The sequence below is a fragment of the Antechinus flavipes genome, chromosome 4, assembly GCF_016432865.1.
Source record: "Antechinus flavipes isolate AdamAnt ecotype Samford, QLD, Australia chromosome 4, AdamAnt_v2, whole genome shotgun sequence".
In the NCBI taxonomy this organism is placed as follows: Eukaryota; Metazoa; Chordata; class Mammalia; order Dasyuromorphia; family Dasyuridae; genus Antechinus; species Antechinus flavipes.
In genome coordinates, this window is record NC_067401.1 from 277,735,103 (window position 1) to 277,755,451 (window position 20,349).

The 20,349-nt window shown below is 30.5% G+C and overlaps 1 protein-coding gene across 2 annotated transcripts in view; it reads left to right on the top strand.

The window, feature by feature from the left end:
- GRIK2 (glutamate ionotropic receptor kainate type subunit 2) overlaps nt 1-16,525 on the top strand; it is an 822,997-nt gene extending 806,472 nt beyond the window's left edge. For both annotated transcript variants that reach the window (XM_051997449.1, XM_051997450.1), the window contains 2 exons: nt 163-413; nt 14,810-16,525. In XM_051997449.1, the coding sequence (XP_051853409.1) occupies nt 163-413; nt 14,810-14,974 (416 nt within the window). In that variant the 3' untranslated portion in view covers nt 14,975-16,525. The remainder of the gene's footprint in view (nt 1-162; nt 414-14,809) is intronic.
- Nucleotides 16,526-20,349: the final 3,824 nt, after the last annotated feature.

A 20,349-nucleotide genomic window follows, 5' to 3' on the forward strand; every position in this document is an offset into this window, starting at 1 on the left:
AAAACTGATACTTTATATTTGGGGAAATAGAGTTATTGTCTTCTGTGTAGAAAGACAAAAGCATCTCCCAAGCTTTCTTATGAAATTTTAAGGGTAAAAAGTAGTTTAAAGTATTTTTCCTTGTTTGGGGATTTGTTTGATAAATTTTCTCTTATGTTGTAGGTTCTCCATATCGAGATAAGATCACCATAGCAATTCTTCAACTTCAAGAAGAAGGCAAACTTCATATGATGAAAGAGAAATGGTGGCGTGGTAATGGCTGCCCAGAGGAGGAGAGTAAAGAAGCTAGTGCTCTGGGAGTTCAGAATATTGGTGGCATCTTTATAGTTTTAGCAGCTGGCTTGGTGCTTTCAGTCTTTGTGGCAGTTGGAGAGTTCCTGTACAAATCCAAAAAAAATGCTCAACTAGAAAAGGTAAATATTGTTCTTTTACCATGTATGCCCACTGTTGTGGGTTTTAAGAATGATTTCATCAGCCAAAAAAATTTCCTAGCACTGTGGATGCTCATAGTCTTGTCTGATATTAGTTATGTGACAAAGGTTCACAACAAAGGATATGAGGCATCACCTTTTGCAATTTTTAATTTCTTTTTAATATGTTTAATTGTAGCCAGCTTTCAGGACAAGTGACTATTTCTCCTCTTATTCAAGCCTGAAAAAAGAAAGCTTTTTACTGCTGGAAGTTCACTGCAGTTAATTTAATGGAAGAGGAAGATACTTGAAACTGTAATATGGGAAACAAATTACTCTTCTACAAATCATTCTGGTATTATGATACAAAACTGTCTATCAATGTAGAGTCAGAAAACTTAGAAATGTCTGGAAAAAAATCACATTTTGATAATATTTTCATTTGAAAAAATTGCCTTGGTTGCATTTCTAAAACATAAAATCAATATTATTGCTGTGGATCTACTAATGATTATGATTTAATTTTCTGTAACTTAATAGATTTCTGAAACATGAATGTTTCTTTGGGCTGCTTTGCTAATATAATCATTTCTAGGTTCTTTATTTCCTTGAAGAACTGACAACCGATATAAAGTGTTGCACCAATACATTAATATATATTTGTAAACGTTAAAGAAAAAACATTAAGACATAAATATTTGTTGAACTTTAATACTTTGAATATATTTTACTTAAGCTTTCCTCAATCAATGGAACAAAAATGTATCTTTTCAACAATCTTTGCAACCTTGAAAAGTTTGTGACCTCAGTCTGTCCCTCAATTTATGGTGCTATATTTCTTCATATAAAAATAAGTAGTAATTCTTGGGATCTTTCCATGTATAGAATTGGTTCCTTTTCAGATATTGCAAGATACCTTTTTTTTATAAAGAAATAAATTGTTCAGGAAACAAACATTGCTATCTTTAAAAAAAAAAATACCAATTTGTATCTTTATATGTAGCTTCTTTTTGGTAATAATACTGTGTAAAATAAAGCTTAATATTGATTTTAAAAGGCTTAGCTATCAAATATTGAGATAGAATGAGGTCACAAGTTCCTTTAATATTTGAAAAGCTTTCTGGAATTATATTGGTCAATATAAAGTAGATAAGTAAAAGCTGAATATTACCTTTCATTAATGCAGGATGATTAAATTCTGTCAACTTTTTGGAACCTTTGTAACTTTCAAGTGATTGTTCTTTTTTTTTTTTTTTATTTGTTGCTAAAGGCATTTTCATTTCTTTTAAATAATTCATGAATATTGCAATTGCTTATTGTTCCTGGGCCTATATTCATTAATAGAAGGCCACCATGTCTTCATTTTAATGATCTAAATAACTCAATATCTTTGGTTTCAAAATAAATCTAATTTGATGAGCATATACATACATACATATTTGCATATGTATGGGTATATGTGTGTGTATATATATATATATATATATATATATATATATATATATATATATATATATACACACATATATATATATGCACCAAAATATCCCATTGAAAAATGAAATATTCAGCCAATTGATTATTTTTGTGGTTTTGATTTAGTTAACTAGTTATATTAATATATAATTATAATCATGATATCTAAGTATAGATTTTACCTTAATATGTTTTGTTTTAAATTCAACTTTATGCTCTTTAAAAAATATGTTAAGTACTATGTGCACAAGGTGGAAACATATTTTACTTTAATCATTTTAGTAATCTTGAAATTAAAAGAGAATTAGTTTTATTATAAGGACATCCCTGATTGTTAATATCTAACATTTATGCTTAAGAACATAAATAAGTATCTTTTCAAAAAGTTGGATTCATATTTCCAGTAAGGGGTTTGATGGGATGACTCTGAGGACGTGAATACTTCTGTAATTCTTTAATTCCAAAACAATATCATTTTTTTCTGATAAAGATTTATATTATAAATCACATTATATGTACAAAAATGTAGCAAATAATCAGATATTAAAACTTAGGTGAAAAAAAAACCCTTATATTTAGAGTTTCTTGCTATCCCATGTAAGATGATCTATATACCTTTGAAAGATGACTGATATTTTTCAAAGATAAGAATGATTGAAAATGAGAATAACTCTTATTTCACTTACTATAGTCTACACTCAAAACAAGAGGATGTTTAATTTATTTAAATAATCTGCTCCTTTCTGTTACACCAAAAAAAGTATGAATTTTTTTCACCATTGATAAAATTTGCCATAGTTCAGTCACACAAAACTTTGCTTTTACAAGAACATTTAAACTTAGCAAAAAAAAAAGTTCCTAATTGTTTTAGAGAAAAATAAAAATAGAAAACATTTCAAAATGTTTATTTTAAAAAAATTCACTGAAGTTTTTTTTTTTCCCTATAAAAAATAGACATGTTTTTGTAAGGAATAGGCTGCATAGCTGAAACTGGTTGAAAGGGTGAAACCTTTCACATACTTTTTTTCAATAGATTTCTTTATGACATCCTGAGTAGATGCAGCAGAGCTTAGCTGAAGGTACACTGGCCTCTAGCTACAACTGCTGCACTTTATATTCAGATCTTCCTTTAGGAATTAGTGAAGGAAGGAAATTTTCAAAGTTATCATAAGGACAAATACAAAAATCCTTCAGAGGGGAGGAAAAAACCTCAATATACACATGCAGGGTATCATTTGAAATTGAGGAACTTAAAAAACGAAACAAATTATTCCACAAGTATGGCTCATTCAATAACAACCCTTAATAAATAATGTACTATACTAGGCATGGGAAGAGGCACCAAGAGCAGTGTAGCTATGGGATTGAAGTAAAAAAAAAACAAAAAAACAAAATATTCTTTGAAAAAGTGAATCCATCTTTTGTGATCCTTATTTGTGTGATTGTCTGAATGAATAAAAGTTCTAGCAAAACAAAACAAACTTGATGTAATAATTGCCAACCATATTACTTATTATTAAGCATTAGTTTCTTGACATTCATTTTTGGTTTTTTTGAGAAACTAATATTTTATTATATTTTACTTGGCTACTTGTTTACAACTTACTAGATTTATTAAGACATACTATAAAAATACTATTGGACTTTTGTCATAAAGAATCTGCATGAAACCAGAATTAACAAAAAACTAATTTACATTATTAAAATTGCATTAGATTCCTTATATTCCGCATACAACTAAAATGTACAAGAGTATTCAACAACTATGTGCTCATTACAAGACATATTTATTGAATGATTAATATATACAGGACAACTGGGATGAAAAGAGATGTATAATATGCAGCGTGGACCCTCAGAAAACTTATTTTTTACCTAACAATCTCTCTACATAATTATTTTAACTTTAATTGTAGCTGCAACAAGGTCATGATTTTTTTTTTTCTTTGAGGGACAGAAGTCAATATGTGTTCAAAATATACTGCATTTTCACATCCCAGTTTCATTTCAAACTGTGAACTGTTATAGCTGTTTCACAATTAACACATTTTTCATTGTTATGATGATTATTGCATATTATTTATAAATTCAAAGTGGAAACAAATCAGGTGAACCTAATGCTCCTACTGTAAAATGGTAGTTGAAATAAACAATATATTATTTTTATATTTTGCAGTTGTGTAAAAATATAGAGTGCTCTAAGACTTCAAATGTGTTTATTCCATGCAGGGAGGCTAAAAAGATTGAAATGTGAATGATATGTGTGGACAATGAAATTTTCAGAAATGTGAACTGCATTCCTTCTAAGTAACCACAAGATGGTGTATTACATTATAATAAATCATTTAATTGTTTGATTTTTTTAATTTAAAGATTAGTGAATTGAAATGTTTGTTATTTTTATGGCATTTAAAACTTTTAAAAATTATACATTTTTATAGTGCTTGTAATAGAAACTATGAGCAAGTGTTTGTATTTGGTAAAAATTCATTTTTATTATATTTTATTGATTCTTAGAAGTCAATCTTGGAGGAAATATGAGAAACACATGTTCATTTCAACAGTCTTTCACATATTTAACTTATTTTATTCTTTTAATTTGTCAAATTACTTCCCATTTTGTTATCTTAATTTTGATTGAACTGCATATTTTTTCTAGACAGAAAGATCTAATATTTATCCTGTGAAACTTAAGAAAAAATATTTTTTCTCTAATATGAGAATTTTCAAATGATTTATTTCACTTTTAAAAATTGTTTCTATTAAATATTCCATTAATTTATAGTGCCAGTTAGGCCTTGGGGTGTGTGTGTATATGTGTGTGTGTGTGTGTGTGTGTGTGTGTGTGTGTGTGTATGTTTATGTATTTGGCTATAGATACTGGCATTTTTAAAACATCTGAACAAAATAAAAAATAGCTTCCTTTATTTATATGTTGCATATACACATAATTCAGTTATTAATAAAATAAAAACCTTCCCATTCAAGTAAGATACATCATTTATTTCATAGACATTTCTGCTTTCCATTCTTATGAAAAGTTTTAGATAGATAACGTATAAATAGATAGATAGGTAGATAGATAGATCTGTGCTTTGTCTTCATATGTAAACTTCAATGATTTACTTTCTCTTTAGGAAATCTTACAAAAAGTTGTTATTGTTGTTGTTAATTGTCGTTTGTTTTTCACATATTCATGTAATTGAAAATTGTTTTAGAGAGAAAAGTCACTCTTATGATCTGAACTGTTTTGGCTTGGAAACTGAGGTCAAACATAATAGGAGCCAAATCTTGGTATTCTCTGTTCTTTGGTGGTTAAACATAAAGTAATTTCGAATAAACTTAATGACCCAGCAGATAAATAAAATAAATAGATCATCTCTTCAGACTAACTTTAGAACCTTTTTACTCTTATGGGGTATTCTGACCTACATTTTTATTGAATCCTTTCAAATTACTTTAAAAATGAAGGTACTGATTCAGCAATTTTAAATTTTTTTTTGCAGAACATCTCATTTTAGCTTATTTCAATTGACATTGCCAGCTATATTATTTCCTAAACCAAGTCGAAATAATTCAAGTTTTTTCCAGAAGCTGCAAATAAAAAAAAAAAAAATGTGAAAAGATAATATTCTTCAGGCCATGGCTAAATAAAAAATGTAGGAGGTGATGGTAAATCAAAGGAAGAGGCACAATAAATGATGTGGTCTGAAACACGGCTATCTGGGAGCTTATAATGAGAAACTTCACAGTGGTGCTGATATAACATGCAGTTTGGGAAAGATATTAGGTCAGGTGTGGTATGTCAGGAAGCATTTTTCTAAAGTTGTCTTACCTTTGTTCTATGTAAATTAGTTGACTAACTGTTCATAGATCCCTGTATACATTGCTTCATGAGTTTTTATTTTGTTTTGTTTTGTTTTTTTTTTTACACTTGAAGGAAACTTTGAGAGAACAGTGTGATATTCAAATGCTTTCTCAAAAACTGCTTTTTTACACTGTGCCAAAATATTACCTCTAACAATTTCAAGGCAGTTCTGAAGTAATTTTATTTTGTTTAGATTATGAATTTTTTAAATGATCAAAACCCTGTCATTTAAGATTGAATATTTAGCAGTGATTTATAAAAATTAATGACCATTTGCAAAACCTAAAATATTTTCCTCCCTCCCTCCTTTCTTTCCTTCTTTCCTTCCTTCCAACAGAGCAATGACTTCTTAGGAGTAGAAATCTTATAATGTAGACTTTTCTCTACACATTCTCATTCTTTTCAATTTATAGTTTCATGGAATTGCTTGGGCCACTGGCAAGTAAACTGATGTGTCTAGATAGCCTAACCACTATGAGTAATGGACGGGACTTGAACCCCTGATTTACACATTGGTTCTTTTGGTTTTAATATAAGTAGAAAACAAACTATTATGGCATTTTTCCTTCAGATTTGAAAATGGGAGAGAGGGAGGGAAGGAAGGAGGGAAAAAAGAAGGAAGAAAGGAAGGAAAGGAGGGAAGGAAAGAAGAGGAGAGGGAAGGAGAGAGGGAGGGAGGAAGGGACATATAGATTATACATCAGATTTGCCACAAAATTCCTTATTTATTTTCACGTGATTCTTACATAAATATAATAGCAAATATTCTGTGTCTCTTTCATTTCCACAAATAAATAATTTTCATCTAAAGCTAATTATAATTATTAGTTCATAAAATTAGATTTATTTGGCAGAATGATCTATAACCAAATTATTCTTTAGTTATTTGAATGTTAGATTTTTATTTTATCTGCAAGACCACACCTACAGGCCAAAAGGTGGTGATTAACAGTGTTTTGTTTTTTTCTCATAATATGTTTCACAACCATATTGACTATAATGGGGATGGAGCATGCCAGACATTTTTTATTAATTTTTATTTTTGATAAGTTTGAATAGGGAAATATGAAAATGGATAAATGCTCCAGTTTTCTCTTTTTTATTTGCAGAATTCTACATGATTATATAGAACCACTATTTTGTGATATACAAAATTTCAAAGAGCTTTTAAATATCATTTATTTATTTATCAATATGAAAATTGTAGGGCTAAAAAATAATCAACTTGTAATTTCTAGTTCATGGGGCTCCACTTGATGAAAAATTAACTTACTCATTTTTACCATTTTCCTCTACCTAACTGACTAAACATAAAGTAGGTAGGGGAAGAAAGGGAGAGGGAGAGGTTATTTTTTAAAGTCTAGCTTCCAAGCAAATCATCATGGATGTTATCTGGTGGAAGGTATAATTGAAAGAGCATGCTTTCATTTACAAGGATCTGTGTTCAGATCCCAATTCTGACTCTTCCTACTTGTATTACTATTGGCGAGTAACTTTACGGTTTTGCATCTCAGTTTCCTTATTAGTAAAATGAAGGAATTGGAATTCACTGTCCCTAAGATTCCCTTCTATCTCTGTGGGGAAACAATATCACCCACCCCACCCCCCCTCTACCTCTGACTTAGTAAGAGTATTGCAGAAAGAAAAGAAGTCAAAAGGCTTGTATTTTGGTTCTAGATCTTATATTATGTTATATTAAGCTTCATCTTTCTGAGCCTCAGTTTCTTTTCTATTAGTAGGTTATTTCTATCATATGTAGAGTACATGCTTCCTTTAGTTTATCCTCATCCTGTATTAACAGTGAATTTAATAAGTGGGTCAAGGATTTTCTGTCAAATTTTGAATATCTCATATTTAAGTCTAATAGTGTTACTATTAAATATATACAAACTTAAGCATGTAAGGAATATACAAGTATCTATTAAGCACCAACTATATGCTTGGCATTATGAAATCACATTCATTATCAAGCATTCATTTTGTCTTTGTAGTCTGGCATTTAATAGGTATTATATAAATGCTTGTTGAATTAAACTGCATTTTGAAGGCTGATAATTTTCAAGCAGTTTTAATTTGGTATGTTCAATTATATCTTTAAAAAAAACTTTATGGGTTTAAAGTCTAATAAGTAACATTTCTCTGGGTATTTTTCGTTCCTTATTGGGTTATAATGATTAGTTTGCCAGATCCTTACTGGATACTATTCAGAATTTCAGAGCAAAAAATGACATAATAAATAATAGTTTATTGATTCAAAATCTGTGAAGGATGCAGAAAGATTATGGTTTTTTGTTTCTTAAAAAAAGAATTGAATAGGACTTCAGGACATCACATATGATCTGGAAATTAAAATAAATTAACTCCTCAAAAAACAGGTATATAATCTACAATCATCTTTATAATACTTTTCCAAGAAAAGGCAGAGATATTTTCAAGCTTTTAAGAATAAAATATAATACTAGGGAAGGGAGATGGGAACAAGCCTTACTAAGCACCTACTATGTACCAGGCAAGAACTATGCTAAGTGCCTTCAAATATCCTTAATCAATAGCAATATAAAACACTATTAATAAATCATTTGACATGTAACAACATAAAAAGAGGGGAAGGCTAACATTTGAGGCAGCTCTAATAGAGTATGTCCTAGAACCACAAAACTTAGATTGAAAATCTTTGCTTTCTCATATAGCATTTATTTATATAATCTTGAGGATATTGAACTAAGTATTCCTAAGGTTCCTTCAAACTCTAAATCTATGACAATAGACCTCACTGCACTGACACCGTAATGTGGGATGGCGAGGAAGTCAGAAAGATTCAAGTTAAGATTTTAGCTTAGAGACATACAAGTATGTTACTGAATGCTTGAACTTCACTGCACCTTGTTTTCTTTGACAATAAAATGGAATAAACTTGTGACTTTTCAAGTCCCTTCTGTTTCTAAATCCATAATCCTGTGACATTTGCTTGCTCTATATAATGCAAAAATTACTATTTAGAAAGAAAAACAATCAGATATTGTATTGTTGTGATTTGTTATTAAGGGTTAATTTGGATTCAGGGTAGGGAAAAACACATTTCAGATACGTGAATTACTAAGGTAAAACATGATCTTCCTTACTCATTTCTCTAATATTGCATCCCTATTTACACTCATCCTTCATATTGTCATATCACACTGTCAAATATTTACATTTATTAAAATTAGAAATGCTTTTATTATCTAAAAATTGTAATGCAATTAATCATATCAGATTATAGAGAACTCTAAATTACAGATATGTAAATATTGTGTTTGGGTATATAAATGTCTGTATGTGTGCTTATAATTATTTTAGACTTATGATTTTATCTATATGGAAATTTCCAGTGTGGAAGATTCTTATACTTGTGCAGATTGATAACTTATCTGTACTTCACAGTGTCTGGGACACTAAGAAATTGAATAATTTTCCTATTATCACATAGCTAGTTTGCATTAGATATAAGATTAAATCCATATCTTTTTGACTCTAAAGCTGGTCCTCCATCTAATACATTATTCCTTTATTTATATATAGAGGTCAATAAAAATAAATATAATATTTTAAAAGTGTTCTAACCCAAATTATTTAAGGAAATGTATGTATAAATGCTCTTTTAACTCTTTAGTTGCAATGTATCAACTACTTTTTTATGGAACATTTTTTCAACCTTAAATGAATTTTGTATACATGTATACAATGTATATAATGTAAAGAATGCAACTCTTGTTTTTAGATTATCTCATAAGATTATCTCATAAAACCTAGTATGTTTGCAAAATCTGCCAAACCATTTTTAGACTTACAAGAGAAGAGCCTTTTAAATACTGATCCACATACTTTTACTCTTAAATCTTTTTTTCTGAAGCCTATTATGTGAATGCTTAAAACCTGTCATTTTTTTTGACATTCAAAAAAGACATCCTCATTATCATTTGTGAAATCATACCACTTATCTTTTTGACAATAAGGCAATTTGAAAAACTAAGCTTATGATTTTATCTGGAATCAATGGAAATCTTCCTTTAAAAAAAAATATTGCTAGGGAGACAGGTGGATGGTATAGTGGTTAGAGCACAAGCCCTGGAGTCAGGAAGGCCTGAGTCAAATTTGACTTCAAACACTTAATAGCTGTGGAACTCTGGGCAAGTCACAACTCCAATTGCCTCCAACACAAAAACAAAAAGAAAAACAAGAAAATAAACATACTATTTCCAAGAGTTCCCATGAGGTATTATTTTGTTTTATAAATTTGATTAAAACATTTCAAATAAAAATTTAAAAATTATTTTAAAATTTAACTTCAGTAAATAAAATACTTAATATTACTTACAATAAAATACTAAATTTCTCTTAAAAGTCATCTTTGACCCACCTTCTTAATGAGTGTATGTCTTTCTTATAGCTAACAGTTCCCTGAAAAGTCTTTAAACATTCAACTTTGTAAAATTCTAAAGATTAAATATTGTTGTGTAGAATACAATCATTGTTGACATAGCCTCTCTGCAAAGAGTAATTTTAGAAAATGTGTGGTAACTACATTAATATCTCAACCACATAGATATTACTCAGTTTGGTTACATAGTGTGCCTACCATCCTACCAACTTACAGTTTTGCCCACATGGCAAAATTTTACATAATTTGAGTCTCCACAGACAGATAAATCTAACATTTTAAAGGCATTATACCTTGAGATACAAATCTGCTTTTCTTGTTTTCTATGAAACTGTGAGACTGAATCTATATAGCAGCAGGCAAATGGCCTCTCTTTGGATCTCAGTTTTGTAATCGTTATGATGAGAATATTAGAGTAGATGACATCTAAAGTTCCTTCTACCTCTAAATTCAATGATAAGTCTGGTCAATGAAGATACAAATTAAATGTCTGTCATTTTTTTGAGTCTGGATCTGTGATCCAAAAATGTACGGAACTCTCAATGTGGAAATGTTGTTCCAAAAGCAGATCTGCAATCACTTAGAATTAATAATCATAGAGAACTTTTCAGGACATTGAAAGGGTAAGTGACTAATTTATGGTCACAATGTGGGAATATTTCAGTCAGGGGTTTGAATCTAGCCTTAACTGAGGGGAAAGCTGTAGCGTGGATAGTTAGACCATGCTGTCTTTCAATATGCTTGATATTTTGTAGACAAAATGATTGGTAAGTTGAAAGTGAATAATTCAACAACATGATTGTTTGATCCCCTCAGACAAAGCCTGAGACTATACTCAATGCAGTTTTGATATCAATAAAACATTTAGAAGGGGATGTGAAATAATTTAGTGAAATTTAAAAGATAATTTTAAACAATTGAAAAGAAAATACACATACTTCTGGGATTAAAATGAAATATATACTTACAATTGTCTAAATTTGTATTACTTAGTTACAATTTGGATGCTCTAAAAATAATCATCATTTCTACAAACTTTTCTTTAAGTAAAATTTGGTGAAAAAGTAGTGCTTTTGTCCATTGTATCCATAGTAAGTGTATGATAATTATGGCAGACCTCATTGCTTCACAGCACTTGAAAATGATTAAAAGCACAGCAAAAGAACTCTGAGTAGTTTCACTGTGGAAATCTGAAGTATATTAATGAGACTAATTGCTTCATTATAATCAATTGCCTAGAATGGTATTCCAGTGCAGACTAAGATCAGAACTAAGTAAAAAATAATCTTTGATAGTGTTTTTGATAGAATAATATTGTAGGAGATAGCTATGTAATAGAATTTTTGGGGTAATGCTTGACACAGAATTGAAGTTTGGAATTTTTTTTTCATTGTAATTCACAATTCAAACAGTCATACACAGGTTTTTCCATTTACAAAATTTTGGAAATGTCTTAACTTTTCCATAGCTTGGTGTAGAGTGGAAAGAAGAATAGATTTAAAGTCAGAAGACCTAGATTTAAATCCTAGCTCTGCTACTTCTTGTCTGGGTGACTCATTGATGGAACTTCTATGGCTTTACATTTCTTTGCCTATGAACTGAAAGCCATAACCTCTAAACTCTTAATCTTATATTACTATATCATATTTAATTCTGTTAAATCATTTTACAGAACAGCAAGGCCAAATAACTTATCTTTTTCCCTTTTTGGAAGCAGGTCACCCTATTTCTTCTTTTTTATCATAAATATTACCCATCTCAAAAATGTCTTTTGAATGTACCCCTAAGAAAAAGATAAATCTAAAAAATACATATTATTCCTTTCTGTTGCTTTTTTGTAATTAAGAATAAATAAATCATAACTAATTTAGATTTTTCTCTTTTCTTTATGCATTTCTTGAAGCAAGCAGCCCAGCTAACATGGCCTTCTTTAAGAACTAAATTTCCAAAGCTGTCTATTGAAAATTAAACTTAGTATTTCTGAATGATTATAGTATTCTTTGTACAACAATCATTGTTTGAGCATATTTCACATATAGTAGATATGTAGCTGAATAGTAGTATAGTAGCTGTAAGGGATGAAAAGAACTGAAAGATATGGTCTTTGCTCTTTAGAAGAAGTGATGTTGGAGCACACATGCATGGCCCAATTAGAGAACAAACACTTTGTAAGGATTAGAGTGCTACATGAATAACAGCTCTTATTGGGTGTGCTAATGTACTCTACAACATTTTTACTTGTTACAAAACATAATATATAAAGAAGTGATTAACATGGAGTCCAGTGAATTGTAGAAAGTTTCCTAAAGAGATAAATTTTTAGTGAGTCTTGAAGGTAAAAAATGTTTGGAATTGACAGAGGGAAACTGGGTGTTGAAGGCAAGAGAACAACATAAGTAAATGGGAACAAAGATATACAGATGAGAGGAAGAAGACTAAACTGAATAGAACAGAATGGAAGCAAAAAAAAATAAAGTTGCATAGAAATGGGAATGGGGAAAAGGATGACATTTTGAAATAGTAACCTATAAAAAGAAAAGACTCAAGAAGATGGTTATTTGGATTATAAACTTCTTAAGGACAGGGATTATGTTTAATTATATTTTGTATAAAAAACAATGCACCTAGATACTTGATACATATTAGTTCTATTGAATTGAATAAATAAGAAAATTATGTGTAAAATAATTTGAAGTAGGAAGAGACATGAGTCATACAAACTTGTTCACTGGAAAGAAATGATTTCAAAAGATTGAGTTCAAATCTCCATTCTGGCTCTTATTTGGTATGTCCCTGTGGACAAGTAACTTACCCTTTCTAATTCTCAGTTTTGTTGCCTAAAGAAAGGCAATAGTACTTGCATTGGTTACTTCACAATGCTTTTGTGAAGATCAAATGATATAATGTATGCAAAGCACTTTGTAATTATAAATTTTGTCTTGATAACAATATAAGTAATAGAAATTGGAATCCATACATATAATATAGATCTTACTGAAAACAACATAATTTGTTTAAAAATTGTAAGCTGAGACAGGAGCCTTATAATTTAGCTTCTGTTCTAATATTAGTTTTTTATATAACTTTGAACATGTTACTGAAACTCTCAGGGCCTTACATCATTCATCTTAAACTCTCACATGGAAATGATAATAAAAGCAAAAATATTTGAAAGGTTTATTGTAAAGATCAAATAAGGAAATAGATGTAAAAATATTTTGAAAAGTATAAAAGACACATGTAAGTTGTCCTTATTATAAACAATATATTCTAATCTTCATCAAAGATCTAGGAAAACTTTAAATAATTGGACAAAGTGAAAAAATAAAGCATACAATCATATGTGTATGAATATATGCACACAGAAAATACTTTGTTTACATTCAGAAGCTTCAAATATTTGACATCATAGAATTTGAATGTCCTAATTATCAGAAATTTGAATTATGACATACTTAAAATAATGTACTATTATATGACTTACTATAAGAATATGGTTCTCTAAAGATCAAACAATCAGGAGAAAGGGAGTTGTATTTGATTCTGTTTGACATTTTAAAAAAAGTTTCTGTGGCATAGATTCCAGTCTTGTGTGTGAGACTAACATATAGTGTCTAATCCATCAAAAATGAAGGCAAAAAAGGAAAATAATAAATTTTAGATTTCAACACCTAGAATAGAAACTGTGAAATGATCATCTGTTGTTTTCTCCTTAATGCCAATGGTTTGAGAATGTCCAAACCAAAACACTTTGTAATTCATATTGAAAATAAATCTCACTTGCTATTTATCATTTTTATGTATATATATATAGCAATTTGTCATATATATGCATGCACACAAATACATACAGATATATATGTATATATATAATGTGTGTATATATATACATATACATGTTATATATATGCTACATATAATCCAAATATATGCATATATATACATACATATATATGCATATGTATATATTTGAAATACACACACACTCACATTCATATATACTCCCAATTTATGTATTTTGAGTGGTAGAAGTAGTGGGAAGCTAGTTGAAACACACTTCTATCATTTTTTTGGTAACCATATTAAGAAAAAAAAATTACTATAGAATTTTTCTCAATTTGTCAGAAATCAAATGTTTATTATTTGAAATTAAATATAATAGAAGACTTTCTGGTTTTATGAGTTTTTAAAATGCAGTGGAATAAAAAAAACCTTCTGGTGAATCATGAACTATTTTTAAAAAGCATCTGCCCATATCATACATATGCTATATGTCCTTTTGTATATTATATACATAAATTGGTGATTATATTAATTTCATCAAGCAAATATTTATTGAACACCTATTTTATTCAAAACATTGTCTTAGGGTTCCCCCCCCCCCCCCCCGGAGGATGCACGATGGCCAGCATAGAAAATAAAGATCTTAGCTTCCTCGTCTTTTTTGCCTACAAAACAAACAATTTTAGGAAAAAGATGAAATTTTCAGTGGATCATCTTATTTTGTCAAATCACACCAGAGTCAGGCTGAAATGAAACAATCTTTCTCAGTTGCCAGGTTTACAAATTTACTTGGATGATTTCTTGACATCATAGGTTTATACTGCTAATGATTTTTCCAATTTTCTTCCATAGAGGTCCTTCTGTAGTGCTATGGTAGAAGAGCTGAGGATGTCTCTGAAGTGTCAGCGCCGGTTAAAACACAAACCCCAAGCCCCTGTTATTGTGAAAACAGAAGAAGTTATCAACATGCACACATTTAACGACAGAAGGTTGCCAGGGAAAGAAACCATGGCATAAAGCTGGGAAACCCAAATGCCCAAGCACAAACTGTCGTCTTTTTTTTTTTTTTTTTTCCAAACAACTTTAGCGAGAATGTTTCCTGTGGAAATATGCAACCTGTGCAAAATAAAATGAGTTACCTCATGCCGCTGTGTCTATGAACTCAAGACTCTTGTGATCTAAGCAGTTGCAATGGTCAGACTCGATTCACAAGCACCATGGATCAACTAAGTTCTGCGGGGTTACACTGTTTATCGTGGGTTCCACCATTCTTCCAAATGAATGTGATATGTGAGGTTGTGGTTGGTTTCAAATGCAGTCCAGTGAGATTACAGGTTCCCTTGGACGTTCAGCTGTGGCCAGGAGATGGAGTATCTATGCCCAGTGGGGCAGTCATTCAAGGAGTCATTAAACAAACAAACAAAAAAGACTTGGAATCAGCAAAAACTGTAGTGTAACAAGAAACAATATGTTCTTCTGAACTTCCAGATATAGAGGTGGTGAGGTTACTGGCCCCCAACTGCACAGTATAATACTCATCTGAATAGACAATATGTGTTTATTGGATGTGAAAATTATTGTAACACAAAGCAAATCTGAATTTCATAAAGAGAGGAATATAAAGTGGACTTGTGTCTGCTTTGTGGACTGTCTGTGTCACTGACTGAAATAAAAATGTCGGTAACTAAGGCAATAATGATTTTCTTAAATTCACCAAGCCAGGAATGTAATGTGAGACACCCCTTCCCAAGTAAAATGAAAAAAAAAAAAAAAAAGCCAGCAAACAGTTGACCTAGTTTTCCTGAGTTAAGAGAGTTGTATTTTGTAACCTTTCACTAATAAAGTGATTTTGTTTTAAATTGTGGAAAGGGGGAAATAAGGGTGGGATTTGGTGGTCACATGGACTATTGAAGGCTCACATTTTAGCATCTCGCGGTTTCCAGACCTTTGTTCCTGCTGCAAATTGAACTCAATGGAGCCTGTGCAGTTCTCAACAATAGTGGAAATGAGTTAGTCACCTACAAGAAGTGAGCAGGACAACTTTTACATGGACTGCATTTATCAATACAGTCACAGTGTTAAAAATGAACAAAATTCTTGAGCAGTTTTTTTTTTTCAAAAAAAAATGTTCAGGTTTATTTGTGGAAATGCAAGATTTCTATGAAAATAGTTTTTGTATGGAAATTTTTGTAATACTTTTTATCAACAACAAAAAAAAAAAACACGCATTACCGTCAGGGGTGTGATGTCAAGCATGAATGGTAGTGCGTGTGCATCACCAACGTTTGGTGAAAACTATTTTTATCAAGAAATGGAATCATAGAAGAGAAATATTTTCAAGTTAGATAATATAAAAGCTAGGTGCACTACCAACACTGCTTACCATGCTACACCCCTGGTTTCCACTAGGCTGATGACATACTGTAATGACCAATTGTGTGTAAATGGTAAAAGACACAGACCTCTTGACCACATTGTTATAACAGTTGAGTGCACACAGTTTGCTGTTTGAATCCAATGCACAAAATTAAAACAGAAATCATTAAAATTATGTCCATTTTACTTTTACTTTGGGCTCTCTGTTCTTCTGAAATTGCAAGTAAATCAGAAGCTCACCTACACTTGACTAGAAGAGAAATTCAGAACAGTCTGAGTGTTGCTTGGTATTCAGCTACTAGGGGCGGGAGAAAAATGAAATTTATCTAATTGGAAACTATGACCAGATGGAGGAAGTATACTTACTGGCATTCACAACGCCCTCAATGTCTCCTTTGGTATTGATTAATAGTGTTGTAGATCCAGATTTTTTCAACTGGAAGGGACCTTATAGGTCATCTAACCCTAAATACCTCTCCCATTTATGAATTTAAAAAAAGTAAGCAGTAGAATGATGAAGTGACTTGTTCATGTTCACACAGTCAGTTATTAATCTCTTAGGTACTAGAACTCTTAGGAACTAAAATTCTCAATACAATTTCTTAAAGTCATTAAGCTATTGTGCCAAGTGATTGTGGTGGCCCTCTATCCTATGTTTGAGTGGGCACTTCTTTCTACATTTATATGCCAATTTGCATTAAGCTGATGGTCCTGCCTCATCCTGGAAAAGAAGAATTAAGATCAGTTTTTCGATTTGGTGAAGGTATTCATTTATTACCACCATTTTAATTCAATTTAATTTCTAGTAGATTTCAAAATATAGTTTGAAAAGAATAACTTTACTTATTGTCTTTCTCAGAAAATATTTTACTCTTCTTCCTCTAGCTCATTGTTCTCTCACAAAAATAGAACTGGAAATTCCACCATCAATTGCTTCTTCTTTAAAGTTTAATGCTTGTCAGATTTCAAGTTCTTTGAGGATAGGGACTAAGATCTTAAAATTTATATATTCTACAGTACCAAGCACAGTTCTATATACACTACATATTTAATAAATCATTAATAAATGAAAGGGAAAAAGTAGCAAAATAGATAAATAGAATAAATGAGACACACACAGAGAAATAGATAAATGATGAATGTATATATGCATATAGATCAATGGGTATATATCTATATTGATAGATGATTGGATATAAATCTATATCTAGAGAGATAGATGAATAGACTGAAGGATCTATACATACATTTTATACATTTATAGAATAATCCTCTTTTTACATGACAGGCATTCAGAGACTTAAATATAATGATCATTCTCCCTCAAGCCTAATTTTTATCTGCTCCATGCTAAATGACCATATCCACCCCACTCCCTCCCCAAAAAACTCCACAACCTTTCCCTAGAATAGATACTGTCATTCATATTAGTCTTTTTTAAATGCTTTGTATTAATCACAAATTAGATAAGCATGCCATCTATTCCTTTATTTATATCCTTACTAAAAATTGGATATATATATACTACAAGAAAAGTTATAGGCCCTTGGATTATTATACAAGAAATATTTCTCCAAATTGTCACTGGCTTTTTAAAGTTAATATTTAGTTCTGATCATTCAACCAGATTTGCAATCACTTTATGATGTTATCATCTCTCAGTCTTGCCTATAAGAATTTCATGAAAGTCTCTGTCAAATATTTTGCCAAAATTTAGGCCAACTATAGTATGTATGTCTTTTGCATTCTCCAATCTGCTTGTCTAGTAACTAGATAAAAAAAAAGTTATATTAGTTTGGTAAAATGAAACCACTGACTAGATCTTTGTCATCACAGCTTGTTTTCTAAATGTTCATCTTTTCTTTAATACAATCTAGAAATTCCTCATAAATTCCTAATAAAAGTCAACACAAAGGCCTACAGTTTGAAGACATACACTCACACACACTTTCTCTTTCTGTCTTTCCCTCCCTCCCTCTTTCTCCCTCTCTCTCTCTCCTTTTCTGTCCTCTCTCTCTCTCTCTCTGTCTCTTTCTCTGTCTCTCCCTGCCTCTTTTGTTTCTCTCCCTCTCTCTCTCATTTCCTCTCTTTCTCTTTGTTTCTGTTTCTTACCTCTCTCTCTTACATACATATATTAGTACTTTTTTACCCACATTTTACAGATAAGGAAATTGAGGCAAAGATGAGTTAAATGACTAGCCCAATATTACACAACTAGCTAGTGTCTCAGGCTGGATTTGAATCCATGTTTTCCTGACTCCGGACTTAATTCTCTATCTGCTACATCACTTAGTTGTCCCTCTTAGTCACTAAAGCTCCCAATCTTAGTCATTCTCATCTTTTCAATGTTCTCCTAGTCACGAATTTAATCAGTATCAATTATACCATGCTAACTCTTGAAATTGTTCCCTCACTTCTACTCACATAAGCACCACTCTAGTTTAGGACCTCTTACCTAGACAATTGAAATTGTTTCCTAATTTGTCTCTTGAATTCAAATCTCTCACCACTCCAGGTAATCCTCTTTTCAAAATGTAATTTTCTTATTTTTAAAATTACAAACATTAAATCCTCAATTGCCTGCCCAACCCCATACAATTAAAGAATAATGAGACAAAAAAAAAAAAAAAAAGAAGAAGAAGAAAAAGAAAACCTTCATAAGTATTATTCTTTGGCAAGCAAAGCAAATTCCCAAATTATTCATGGCCCCAAATATATGTTTTATTTTCAACTTTATGTCTATCACTCCTCTATCATCCAGCACATAACATGCTTCATCATCAGTCATCTGGAAGTATGGCTGGTAAGTGTAATGGTTAGAACTTTCAAGCCTTCCTTAGTTGTTTTACTTAGCATGTTGTTATTATATAAATGCTTTGCACATTTTTGCTCAATTCTCTTTGCAACACCTTATACTAGTATCACCAGATTTCTTTGAAATCATTCATTTTATCATTTCATATTATAACAATAATAATCTATTACATAATTATACAATATAATTTACTTAGCCATTCCTCATTAAAAATGGGCTAGTCCCTAGGGTTTCTCTTTGCAACATCTCATACAAGTATCACCATTTTTCTTTGAAATCATTCATTTTATCATTTCATATTATATCAATAATATTTTATTACATAATTATACAATATAATTTACTTAACCATTAAAAATAGGCTAGTTCCTAGGGTTTTTGCAATTTAACAGAGAACTGATATAGATATGTGTGAATGTGTGTGTATAATTTTAATTTATAAAGATAAGTTATATATACATATATTTAATTTATATATTAATATATTTAATTTAATTTTCCCTCTTTTTTGATCTCATTGAAATATTGGCTTAGTATGATAAATTTAATCCTTGTTTAAAGGATTTAGTTCCTTTTCAGAAAGCCTGGAATATCTTTTGCCTCAATGGTTTTTTCAACAATAATGATTTTCCGTGTCATCTTTTTCCATCTAATGGCATGTTGTAGAATCTCCAAGTTGCTTTAACTACATATACACATTCCTAATCATTAGTGTTCTAGAGAACTTTTTCTAATGCCTATTGATAACTTAGTTTTTTTGTTGTTGTTGTTGTTTGTTTGTTTGTTTGTTTTGACAACTGCCTGTTAATATCCACTGAGTATCTATTGGAGAATCTCCAGGGCATTCTCTGAACAACTGCCAATATTCCTAAAATACAAGTCTGTTTCTGTCATGCTCTTTTCAATAATTACTATTATTATTCCTACACATTATTATTACTCTTAACATAATCATATATAAACTGTTCTATCTAACTTTTCAAAACCTTCAGAGCTTTGCCCTAACTTACCTTTACAAGTCTGGGTGAGTTGACTTGAACTTATGCAGAGCAGCAGATGTTCTTTACATAACAGTCTGCTCTTTATTAACCATTGTTATTTTTTCCATGCACAGATAATCTCCGTGGAAGAGAAAAAAAGACTCAAATAAAAGTTGAGTAGTTCTACCTACTTTTCATCAACTCATCCACTCAAGTAGTTC